This window comes from Patella vulgata, chromosome 8 (assembly GCF_932274485.2).
Source record: "Patella vulgata chromosome 8, xgPatVulg1.2, whole genome shotgun sequence".
NCBI lineage: Eukaryota > Metazoa > Mollusca > Gastropoda > Patellidae > Patella > Patella vulgata.
Window position 1 is genome coordinate 13095992 of NC_065886.2, and position 12525 is coordinate 13108516.

The window sequence follows — 12525 nt, forward strand, 5'->3', positions numbered from 1 at the left end:
AAGGTAGGGCACTATTTCAGACGAGAGGGCACTTTTTCAAAAATGAGGGCACACAGCCAACCCACCCCTTATACACTGGTTGGAAATATCAACAGATTCGACCTTTCTCAAACATTTCCGATTACTTTTGTTTCTTGCATTTATGATGGTGGGTAGGCAGCCCCGCTCAGCACGCCTCTGGCTACAGTCAACTCTTATTTTGAATTGAAACTGTCACAAGTTCTTATTCATACACGCAACGTGTACACGTGCCCTTGGTTTTATTGATTTAGAGACTTAGCTCTTTTAAACCTTGTCGTTTCGGAAAGCGTGTAATTAATACTATCCATATATATATATATATATATATCAAGTCTGGTAATAATTGTACCATCGACCTTATTATAAGTGTCATTGCCTATAAAATAATATTTATCAATTGTCTAAGCTCTGTCTAAGATTTGATAAAATCGTCTACAATTCGATAGATAAAGATTAAATAAAGTACAAAGTTTGATAACTATTTATGTTGGGTCATATTATTGCCTTTTGGGCTCTTGACCTAGTAGCCTAATAGGTCAATATCCTATATCTATATACTTCCTAGGTGTAATTTCAATAACGCAAGAACAAATCTCATCTTAGGTCAGGAACTCAACCAGAATTATTTAATTGTCTCTGGCTGACATTGGCGAATTTTTCTACCAATTAAAAATTGTTTGCTGTGCACCAGTTTAGGATAAGGAGAGAGAGAGGGTGGGGGATGTGTGGGTGGGGGAGTGTTAAGTCAATTTGATTAGAACACATATCCTATTTCGTTTCAAATCTGGAAGATTTGTTACATAACTTGGGTTCTGGATGGTGTGAGGGATTAGCCAATGACACCACCTGTTACGTACGGCGACTTCTTGGCATACCATGCACGAAACTGTGGGTAAACCACTAGAAACGTCAACTCTGATTGATTAATCAATGTCTGACATCATAGGGGCAATCGCCGCTCGTACGACCCCTGACGTGACCTCCTACTACAACTGGTCAGATCTTCGTGTGGTTAGAGCTAAATGACAAGGCCAGCTCAGTTTTTCGTCATAGGTCACGAGATGTAATCGAGGGTTAGCGTTAATCCGAACCTGAAACCTAACCCTGGACTTAGCCCCAATGCTTACCCTAACCCTACAATGTGGCCAACAATCATATGTCCTAACCTTACTGACCCTAACATGGTACCTAACCCCAATGCTTACCCTAACCCTACAATGTGGCCAACAATCATATGTCCTAACCTTATTTACATCTCGGAGCCACGGTGGCTAGGTGGTTAAGACAAAAATGAAATGAAATGGAGTTTAACGTCCTACTGTTCTGCTCCTAACCTGGGCTAATGAAGACTGGCAAACGCCATACAGTGTGCTATGAGGGAAATTTTGCCCGGACAGCGGCACTACGGCCTACTCTTATATCGAATTCCAACTGCCAAGGGATCTTTTACGTGCACGCCAATGTGTACACGGGACCTCGGTTTTTCGTCCCATCCGAACGACTAGACAGCTTTCCTTGTCAGCCCCTCCGTCCTGCATCACTGACAAGAGAGAATCACACCGGAAAATCTGGGTGAACTTTCTCGGCCAATGCAGGGATCGAACACCCGACCTCCAGGCTAGCGAGCTAGCGTCTTATCCACTTAGCCACGTGATCCCCCAGGTGGTTAAGACACTGGCTCGCTAGCCTGGAGGTCGGGTGTTCGATCCCTGCATTGGCCGAGAAAGTTCACCCAGATTTTTCGACGTGGTTCCCCTTGTCAGTGGTGCAGAACCAAGGGCCTGACAAGGACAGCTGTCTAGTCCTTCGGATGAGACGAAAAACTGAGGTCCCGTGTATATATTGGACTGCACGTAAAAGATCCCCTGGCAGTTGGATTTCGATATAAGAATAGGCGATAGTGCCGCTGCCCGGGCAAAATTTCCCTCATAGCACACTGTATGGCATATGCCCGTCTTCAGAACAGTAGGACGTTAAACCCCATTTCATTTCATTTATGTACATCTCAATGACCTTGACAAATAGATTCAGCCATCATCTTGTAGTGCAGGCCATCGAAAGTATAAAAAAACGGAAAAAAATATAGATCTGTATTTAATCAGATTTGTGTTAAGTAAAACAATAGTAGGATACTCCTTGTGTCACTTTTGAGTTTGCCAACCAAACAGCATACAAATGTGTCCCTCCCCATAATAAAATCTTTATTTAAATTAGTAGTTGTGAAATGCAATTCACGCTCTCCATATGAAAAGAACCTAGCACACTTTGGGGTGGGGTGTTTTCTTTCCAAGGTAAGAAGACACCCAGGTTTGAGAGATGAGGTTTCTTACCTACTCAACCCTTGACAAGCACTTGAATAAATTATTCAAAATAATCCAAGGGGAATTACTCCATATAAACGCTTTAATTCTGAAACTGAAAATGACAGGGATTTGACGTCCCACTACTGATCTGCTCTGACTGCTCTAATTAAGAAGGGCATACGCCATACAGTGTGCTGTGGGAGGAATTGTGCCCGAACAGCGGTGCTATGCCCTACTCTTATTTAGAATTCCAATGTACATTTCAATAAGTACACAGGAATTCAACAAAAACATTCGGTCTACAATAAGATGAAATTATAGGGGGGTTGGATGGCCGTATGGTTAGCACGTGCATGCTGTATCATAAGGCCTGTCATTGAGTCAACTGGCGTGGTTTTGAATCCCCGGTTGTACATGACAAGGAGTAGGCTAGCCTGTCCATCCTCGTGGGTTATCTCCGGGTCCTCCTGTTTCCCCCTACTGCTAAAGACCCCTATGCGCAAGCGAATTATTGAAATAAAATTGAACCATGGGTTACTCCCAAAATGACCTAGTTTGTGTCGTGTGGACTTTAAACCCCATTTCTCTCTCTTTCTCTCTCTCTCTCTGAAATTATACATAAAACACTACTTTTCTTAAATAATCAACTGGTTTATCAGTGCATACACAGGGTTTCCATTAAATCAAATAACAACTGTATTCAAAATTTATTTTATTATACATTTAAGCCATCCATAAACAAAAAACAATTCTTCAATTTAAAAAAAAAAAAATAGATAGGAATGAAAATACTACCACTTGGGTTAAAAAATAAAGAGATTGAAAAGTTCTTTTATAGTCATAGAACCAATTTGGGGCCTGTTTCACCAAATCTTAACTAAGATAAAACCCAAATTTTAGTAATTTGATTGGATTATATTAGACTGATTTTAGTGCTTAGCCAACCAAATTGAATTATTTACTAAAATTTGGATTTTATCTGTAGTTAAGATTTCGAGAATCAGGACCCTGTTCGTTTATAAACAGCTTCAACTCTCTGAATGGGTTCATCCCATCTTACTAAATATACACCCTAATAATCACAGAAATTTCTTCCAGATAAACAAATCCATGACATATTATCACAATATTTTCATAATATAGTCTGAAAACTCAATTAATACTACAGTCAAATTAACAAAGAAGCATTCAATTTTATTGGAACACAACCATTTTAAAAAGGTTATCAGCAACTTAAAATGACTTTTTGAAAAGATGCATTTAATATATATTATAACAAGTGTTTGCCATGCAAGATACGCCCACATTTTGCAAGAGATGAACAGAAAACAAGCTAAATGTGGGCGTATAAAAAATCTTTAGTATCTGAATGTCAATTGAGGAATTGTTAATCCCTTAGAAACTAAAATATTCTGAAAATTGAATCTCTATAAAGGATATCAATCTATTCAATTTCATTCAGTATTGACAAAGATATGGTGAATTAAAACTTTGACATCCACTGCAAACTACATCAATATAAGAAAGAGAGAGAAATGGGGTTTAACGTCCACTTGACACAAACTAGGTCATTTTGGGACTAACATATGGTTTAATTTTGTTTCAATAATTAACTTGCGCGTAGGGGTCTTTAGCAGTGGGAGGAAACTGGAGGACCCGGAGAAAACACACAAGGTTGGACAGACGACCCTACTCCTTGTCACGTACAACCGGGGATTCAAAACCACGCCAGTTGACTCAATGACAGGCCTTATGATACAGCACGCACGTGCTAACCATTCGACCATCCATCCCCACTCAATATAAGAAAAGGTCAACACACGTCACACGCAATGTTGAATCTTTTGATGAGCCTGTTTTTAATCGCACTGAATCCAAGCCTAGAGATTATCCTCTGTTGATATTTCGATTTTGTTTCCTTAAAGATACATAACGTACAATTTAGATAAAGAACTTTCCGTTCTTGCTATAATAGGTCAAAAATAGATAATGCAAAAAAAAATATATTGAAAATTTCATTCATATTACTTTATTCTAAGTTAAGTTATCGCTGTTTGTAGTTTTGACAAAATGTGGGCATTGATTGTGTACTGGTATATTCAAGACTTAAGACTTGTTTCTCCATTTTTAAATTAAATCATTAAACGACCGAACCGTTCTAATCTAGTTCAAATCTTGAGCATCCGATGGCATCGAGAGTTGATTATGGTCTTGTCATCTTAATAAATGTCTAATTAATAATTTATATAACATTTAAGGCCTAAAGAAAAACCTACAATAGTCAAATTTAGCTCTTGAATAATGTATCATTAAGTATAAACCACTTATCCAAAGATTTCAAATAATAAAAGTTTTTTTATAATTCACCAGTAAATAATATTAGATGGAACTTTCCTTTAGTAAAATAAAACGATATACTAGTTATTCTTAAAATAAAAGTTAATATTAAGGACTATCATTGTAAATATATGACCAGTATACTATGATAGGTTAACTAGGCTGCTGCCTTGGAGGACAGGTTTTAGAGGGGTGTACTGAGCATAAACCTCAGAAGGGCGTAGGCCTACTACTGTCCATTAGGAGTCACAGCTTTATACATTAGATTCATCTGTGTACCTGTAAAATAATTTTAAAATGTCCAGGCCAACATCTGTGATTTTCATTTCTTCTACAAAAAGTTTTTTAAACTGAAGTTTACATTTATTTTTCATGTTTTGAAAATTAAGTACGGTACTTTAATGAGGCATTTCTAGTAAAAATATTATTTTTGCCAACTCACTGGACTCCCTGGTAAATAGACCACAAATAGATTTTAGAATTCCTAAGGACAGATGGAATGCATGCCACTCCACTCCACTCCACTATTATGTATCAAACCGAATTAAAGTTAATATTTTACAGCCGTTTGAGTTCTATATTTCATAATGTATTCATCTAATCGTACATTTATCAGCATAACTTGTATTATGTGCATCGCTTCAATAAATTAATAAATCAAAGTAATTTGTTAGATTGAGATCATACATTAGTCACACAATAAAAAATATATTAACATCACAACATACCTCTTATAATACTATAACTTGTTTTCTTTGATCAGAGAAATATTTCACATCTGATTTTGTGAAATTTAATTCAGCAGTACATAGTATCAATTAAATGTAAGTACACTTTGCAATTCCTTATTGAATGTACATCATTCATCCAAATCCTTATTACAATCCTTATTACATTTACATCAAATTAATACAAATCCTTATTACATTTAAATCAAATTACTACAGATCCTTATTATATGTGCATCATTCATCAAAATCCTTAATACATCTAGATCAAATGTACATAATTTATCCAAATCCTTATTACATGTTCATCATTCAGTCAAATAGAGATAATTTTTTTATGTTCCATCTTGAGCTAACAAAAATGTTTGAATATTAAATTGAAATAGTTTTTTAAGTCTATTTAAACTGTATAATGACTGCAAATATTGTATAGTTAAATCAGCATTCGATAACGTCTAACATTAAAAAATATCTATCCTCAGTTAATAGACCCATATCTATTAGGCCTATATCTATCTCAAGTTAATAGACCTATATCTATTTCCAGCTTATAGGCCTTTATCTATTAGCCCTATATTTATCTCCAGCTAATAGGCCTATATCTATCTCCAGCTAATAGACCAATATCTATTTCCAGCTACTAGGTCTATATCTATTTCCAGCTAATAGGTCTATATCTATTTCAAGCTAATAGGCCTATATATATATATCTCCAGCTAATTACATGTAATAGGCCTATATCTATCTCCAGCTAATTACATGTAATAGGCCTAACATTCATAAGGCATATCCTGTTTTAATATAATAAACAAGTGCTGTTCTTGTTATAGATATCATATATAAACCATGTCGTTATTTACATAGTCTGTGGTGTTCTTTGGCCAAACAAAGATCTAGTGAAAAAGAGGTAATGATGGTCTTTAATTAAAATATATAAATCATATATTTACAAACCTATAGATTATCTCATACACGTTAAGTCGCAATCAGATTAAAACACAGATCCTATTTCGTTTCACTTTTTTATAGTTCAAAATTTAGTTTTACTTGTCTTACTACATTAGGATCTGGAACAGTTGTTATATAATCTGCATTCTGGATGAGGTGAGGGATTAGCCAATGAAATGGTCTCTTACGGCATGAGGTACACGGAACTGTGGGTAACCCACTAGAACCATCAACGCAGATTGGTTAATCAAATGTTAATGAAATAGCTGCTTCTATGACCTCTGATGCGACCTTCCATTACAACTGGTCACATGTAGTAGAGGTGATCGCAAGTATAAAAAAAAAAATGAAGCGAAATATAGATCTGTATTTGAATGTAAGTCAAAGAGAATAGAATTTTGACTAGCTAATATGTACTGATTATAAAATGTAATGTCTTCACTGGATAAACATTTAGACATGGAGTTTTATATCAATTATTCGCTTGCACTTTCAGGGTCTTTAGCAGTGATATGACACCAGAGAATCCGGAGAAAACATACTCCTTGTCACGCACAAGCTCGTGATTGATACCATGTCACTTGAGTCAATCAATCACATACCTTATGATCTAAAGTGCATGTGTTTAACCACCCAATCGCCCTTCCCTTCACCCTTTGGATGGATATATACAAATAAACAAATTTCTACCTTAGTTCGTTTATTTACTTTTTTGACATACTTGGATAAAATTTATTATTTTTTTTTTAAACTCTGACCATTCATGTAATGCCAAAATTGACATTCTTTGTGATTTGTTTTAGGTAAAACACACCACACCTACATGTATAGATATTCACAATAGTAATAGATTTATATATTTTGAAAATTTGGCAATTCTGAAATAAGCAAGAACTCTCCTTTTATATGTATGTAAAATTATATTTAACATATAACTGATTTAAAATGTGAAATACCAATAACATTTTACTTATATTAAGAAACGAAATAACGGAACTGGTAAGTAAGCAAGCAAGGCATTTTGAATGCAATAGAATGGGGTTTAATTGTTAAACTTTAATTTCTCGTCCATACAACACTTTGGTCATCTTGAGACTATCATTAAATAAATTCATTTCTATGGTTACGTGTGCAATGCAAGAAGGCCCGGAGAGTGTTATTTCCTCCTATACTCTTGAGTCTTTTTCAAATTTCAACTGCCAAGGGACCTCAGTTATTTCAAACAAGGGACATACTAGTCCAAGAGGCTGGTGCTGTACCGCTCGACTACTGTGTAAAGTCATCACTATACATAAAAGTATAACAAGGGCAAGGTATGGACAAAGGAGATTTATAATGTGGATATGGCATTTGGTCTATAAATACGGCCATTTTTTAGAATATAAATATCTATAATCCAAGTTTAAATTTATAGTTTACTATGGGGGTAGAGTTGACAATGGCAATGTAAGCATTATGATCTCACAAAAACGCTTGACATACAAAACCATTACATTATTCACAACATTTAAAGTTTCTCATATAGTGGAGAAAGAGCGAAATGTGATTTAACGTTCCACTCAACAACATCCAGAATATACAGGTCACAATTCTATGGAATACAATTACTGCTTATTACTGAGCGACATTTTTGACTAGGCTTCTTCTCCAATAAGTCATTATCAAGCCTAGTCGAAAAACATCGCTCAGTAATAAGCAGTAATTGTATTCCATAAAATTGTGACCTGTATACTCCAGTTCAATTACTAAATGCCATTGAAACAATTTAACATCCAGAATCTAGTATGCTTGTTTAGCCAAACAGATTATTACCGAGAAGAAATCAGCCAAATAATTCTTGATATGCACTCTCAGCACACCTTGACCTTATCAAATTGTAAACAAAAAGTTAACAAAGAAACGCCGACAAAATTTCTACACGTACGGTACATTTGTTTTTGTGTTCATTATAAGTACACATACGTTACACAACAAAGCACATTCACTTGAAAACAGTCTGGAAATCCACATCTAAAAATTTATTTTTAGTAACAATCAAGGCGGGGGAAGGGGGAGTGCACAGGAAATTATTCAATGAGCCAATAAAATTAAATTGCTGGAAAACACAGAATCATACTTAAAATATATTTGTCTCCATTTATACTCCTTGATTCGACAGTTTCGTATCACAAAGTTAAAATATCAACATTTCTGCTTGAACTGTTTTCATCGATCAGATGAAGACAGGGATGAAAGACAAGTTTTGGATGCCACAGATATCTGAAAATAGATAAAACAATGAATAATTAAACATACATTATGCAAGAGATAAATCTGCCTATAGCAGGTCTTTCTTTAGGCCTGAAATGTTTTCTAAATTATTAATTAGACATTAATTAACTTATCCAAGCCATAATCAACTCTCGGTGGCGTCAGATTTCTCTGATATTAAATAGATTAGAACAGTTCAGCCATATTTTGATTTAAGCTAAAAATGGAGGAGCGAGACTTAACTTCAAAACAACTAATACAGTTGTTGAAATTGTCAAACCTTCAAAGGCTAATATCTTCGCTCGCAATAGAGTAATTTGAATGAAATTTTCAAATTATTCATTTTTCATTATCTTATTTCGAACTATTATAGCAAGAATGGCTAGCTCTTTATCTAAATCTTACATAATGTATCTTTAAATGACTATTCAGTTTGAATTGATAAAAAAATATTCTATGTACGTGTAGGCGGTGTAGACTATATGTTCCAACCATATGCATTTCTACAGATTACACAACGTTTTATTCATTCATCATTTATTACCCGAAACCTCATTATTATCGAGTCCAAACAATCGTTAAGAAAATCTGAAAAGTTGTCAGACTGAGTCGAAACAGGCATTTGTGTCGACTGTCGAGTCTGAAAAGTCGTGCTACCTACATGTTTCGACAGTGGCGCTGCCTGCTATCCACCTACATGTAACTGATATCCTTTTCATTGTAGGCTAGCCATTTCCAATCTACCATGAGCTAATTTTCATCCTTTCTTCTAGGTTTTTTCGTATCATCCAAATGACTAGACCGTCATTTTCCTAGGGATCTTTAGCAGTGGGAGGAAACCGGAGGACCCGAAGAAAACCCATTAGGCTGGACAGGTGACCCTACTCCATGTCACGTACAACCGGGGATTCGAAACCACGCCAGTTGACTCAATGACAGGACTTATGATAGCAGGCACGTGCTCACCATTCGGCCATCCAACCCCCTCCATGCTAGGTCCCGAAGCCCACCCCCTTGCACAACTGACAAGGAAGAAACCTGACTGGGAAATCATATCAGGTATAGGTAGTTCAGCTCTGAACGTAGGCCTCATTACACTCAGCCTGTGCATTACCCTTTCAATGAAGTCCGCCAAGTCGGTTAGAAAACGGAGACGTATTTTTTAACAGCGTGTTGTGTCGCTTATACTGGTTCTAGCGAGGTAGCAAGGTCTTATTTTCTCACTAAGGTGTTCATTTATATTGTTCAGACGTTCACAGGGACTGACACGCGACCGTTTAGCAGTAAAAAGTTGCCCAGTAAGATTGACTGGGGCGGATCTCAGTTTCGACAAGGATTCAATGGGAGAGTTCCTGAACGTACAGGCCAAGTGTAATGAGGCCTACATTCAGAGCTGAACTAAATATCAGGGAACTGCCTCGGCCAACACTGAGATCAAACCAGGAACTTTCTGGTTAGTGAGCTAACGACCGACCAAGGTACCCATTGTAGGCAGGAATACAGATCAGGTAAACGTTCACGCAGTGGACGCCACTTTACTTTATTTACTATTTTGCCTTACTCAGTGGATATTTAACCGTATACCGACGGCACTTTACTTTATTTACTATTTTGCCGTACGCTTCCGTTTAACATGCGCAGTTCTCTGATACCTGGACTTAGCAGTTTTCGCTTTGGCAATGATGCCGGCGAAATAGCCGTCTGACATTAACCCATAACCCAAACCCAAAACCTAACCCAACAGTTCTATTCGTTCTTTGTCTAACATTGCTTCTTTTTCCGTTTCTTATAAAGGAACGAAATAGCCATACTTGAATTTCTATGGTAGAAACTGGAGAATTATTTTTAAAAGAAAATAAGATAATAAATGTAAATTGTAGAAAAGCATTTAGAATATTATTCTATTTTGGTTGAGGGCGCATTTCTGCGGATTTTGGTTTTTAATTTAAGTACCGGTACTAAGACTGTCAGTAGTTTATGTTTTTCCCCGTAAAATCGTGCTTCTGCGCCGAACTTGAAAGACGAGTTGCCATAATGGTGGAATATATCTGTACTTTCTGCCATTTTGAATCAGAAACGATGTACGGTAAAATAGCAGAAGTAGATACTTTGCCGTATACGGTTAAATATCCACTTCGAAACTTTTATCTAAATTTACTTACATTTTTCGGGCTTTATTTTTGACATCACTGGCCCAGTGGCACCATTTAAGCTAGAGAGAAATATGTATGATCACTTCGTGATACAGCTTTATCACGTTTAATACCATGTTGTTGTACATGTATCACATTACTGCTCGATTTACTTTTACTTCTGCTTGGGTTTGACACATTCAGGCCTAGCATTTGTTCACGCATAGACTCGTCAAACGTAAAGTATGAATGATCACTTTTACGTGACCAAATGGGAATGTTATCTGTCATTATCACATCATTATTGGGATAACTTGACGAGGTACTGATGTTCAGTTTATTATAAATGTGGTCACTGTAACTTCGATTCTGTTTTGCGGTTAAGTACTCTGGGGAGCTTTTTATTGGTCCACCAGCATTTGTATCGCATACATTTATCATTTCCACATCTGAATCACGATTCGCAACAGCATAGGTATGATCTTTTCGCGGTAAATGGGGAGAGGCAAGATCCCCAGCAATTTTCAGGTGTTTTACCATAGGCCCCTGCGGGTTGGTAGTGTGTGTAGTCTGTTCAAGGGAAGGGGGGATAAGCATTGTTTTACTGTTCTCTCGCACTCGATAACCTTTCAAATGATCCGATCCACTCTGTTTTAATATTTCCTCATACGATTGACTTTTCTTGCTAGGTGTCGTCCAATATTTTCCTGTTGTAACATTTATTTCCTTATTATCAAAATTTCTTGACACATTTTCCTCACTTGAGCTTCTTCTAGGCCCCACTGCATTTATATGCTTTGGCACAGATTTGCTCAGGGCTGATTTCGAACGACCACTGAAGGCATACGTGTGATCCTTTTCTTTCTGGACTAAACATTCTTCATCTAATATACCCGTCGACGATTTCTTTTCAACAGCATAACTGTGATCTCTGTCGTTATTAGAACAATTTAAAGCCAAATCGGCCAGCGTTACAAGCGAGTTCAACTGGCTGAGCTGGCTGAGCTGGCTTCCTGAGCTGTCGTCTGATAAATTCTGGCCTGCAGACATCTTCTTTAAGAACAATATAAGCCTCCAGCAAAGGAATCGATCTTACAGAAACCGCATTCTACGATAATTTTGCGAAACAACAACCGAAAACAACAGATGTCATCAAATTGCTTCCTGAACCCAATGTGGTCCATTAATAGAATTCGTCATCGTCACGTCTACTGCAAGGGAGATAACTCTTAATTATTACCCTTCAAATGGAGGCAGACCACCATTAATATCCCCATTGACTTCAATGTTAATTCTGGCCTCTTTGCCCACCTCCAATTTTTCACCAAATTTTCTAGACAGAGGAACAAATGGTAATGTCTTTGCACTAAAATTTTTATGAGGTTGACCACCAAAATTTTGAGATACACAAACTTGAAGAAGCATACTAAAAACATGTAACATCCGGTTTAAGTAAACTGGATGACCAGAATTTTGTACAAGAATATTTACACATATTTGATATAGTAGGTCTAATAGAAACATGGACTAATAAGGATAGTAAGCTATATTTTAAAAATTATCAATATATCCATCACTTCAGGAAGAAAAATAGACGCGGAGGTTTAGTGGTTTACTTTAAAAATTGCCTAAGTAAAGGCATAGAGCATTTTAGATCAGGTAGTGAGGATATAATTTGGATTAAACTAAAAAGAGAATCCTTTAAATTAAAAAAATGACATATTTGTTTCTTTTGTTTACTGTTTACCTATCACATCTTCATTATATGAAGAAGGTAGCAAACATGATACTATTGAAACACTGAAA

At 36.3% G+C, this 12525-nt stretch overlaps 1 protein-coding gene across 1 annotated transcript; it reads right to left on the reverse strand.

Annotated features, from left to right (window-relative positions):
- Positions 1 to 4957: 4957 nt before the first annotated feature.
- On the reverse strand, positions 4958 to 11906 carry LOC126830179 (uncharacterized). The gene is made up of 2 exons (XM_050560493.2): positions 10750 to 11906; positions 4958 to 8596 (listed from the first exon to the last, which is right to left on the reverse strand). Exon 1 carries the CDS (start codon positions 11767 to 11769, stop codon positions 10795 to 10797), a length of 975 nt encoding a protein of 324 aa, XP_050416450.2. The 5' UTR covers positions 11770 to 11906; the 3' UTR covers positions 4958 to 8596; positions 10750 to 10794.
- Between the last annotated feature and the right edge of the window lie 619 nt (positions 11907 to 12525).

Excerpts from the sequence above, each read along its gene's own strand:
- LOC126830179 (XM_050560493.2), bottom strand. The coding sequence starts at position 11,769 with ATGTCTGCAGGCCAGAATTTATCAGACGACAGCTCAGGAAGCCAGCTC.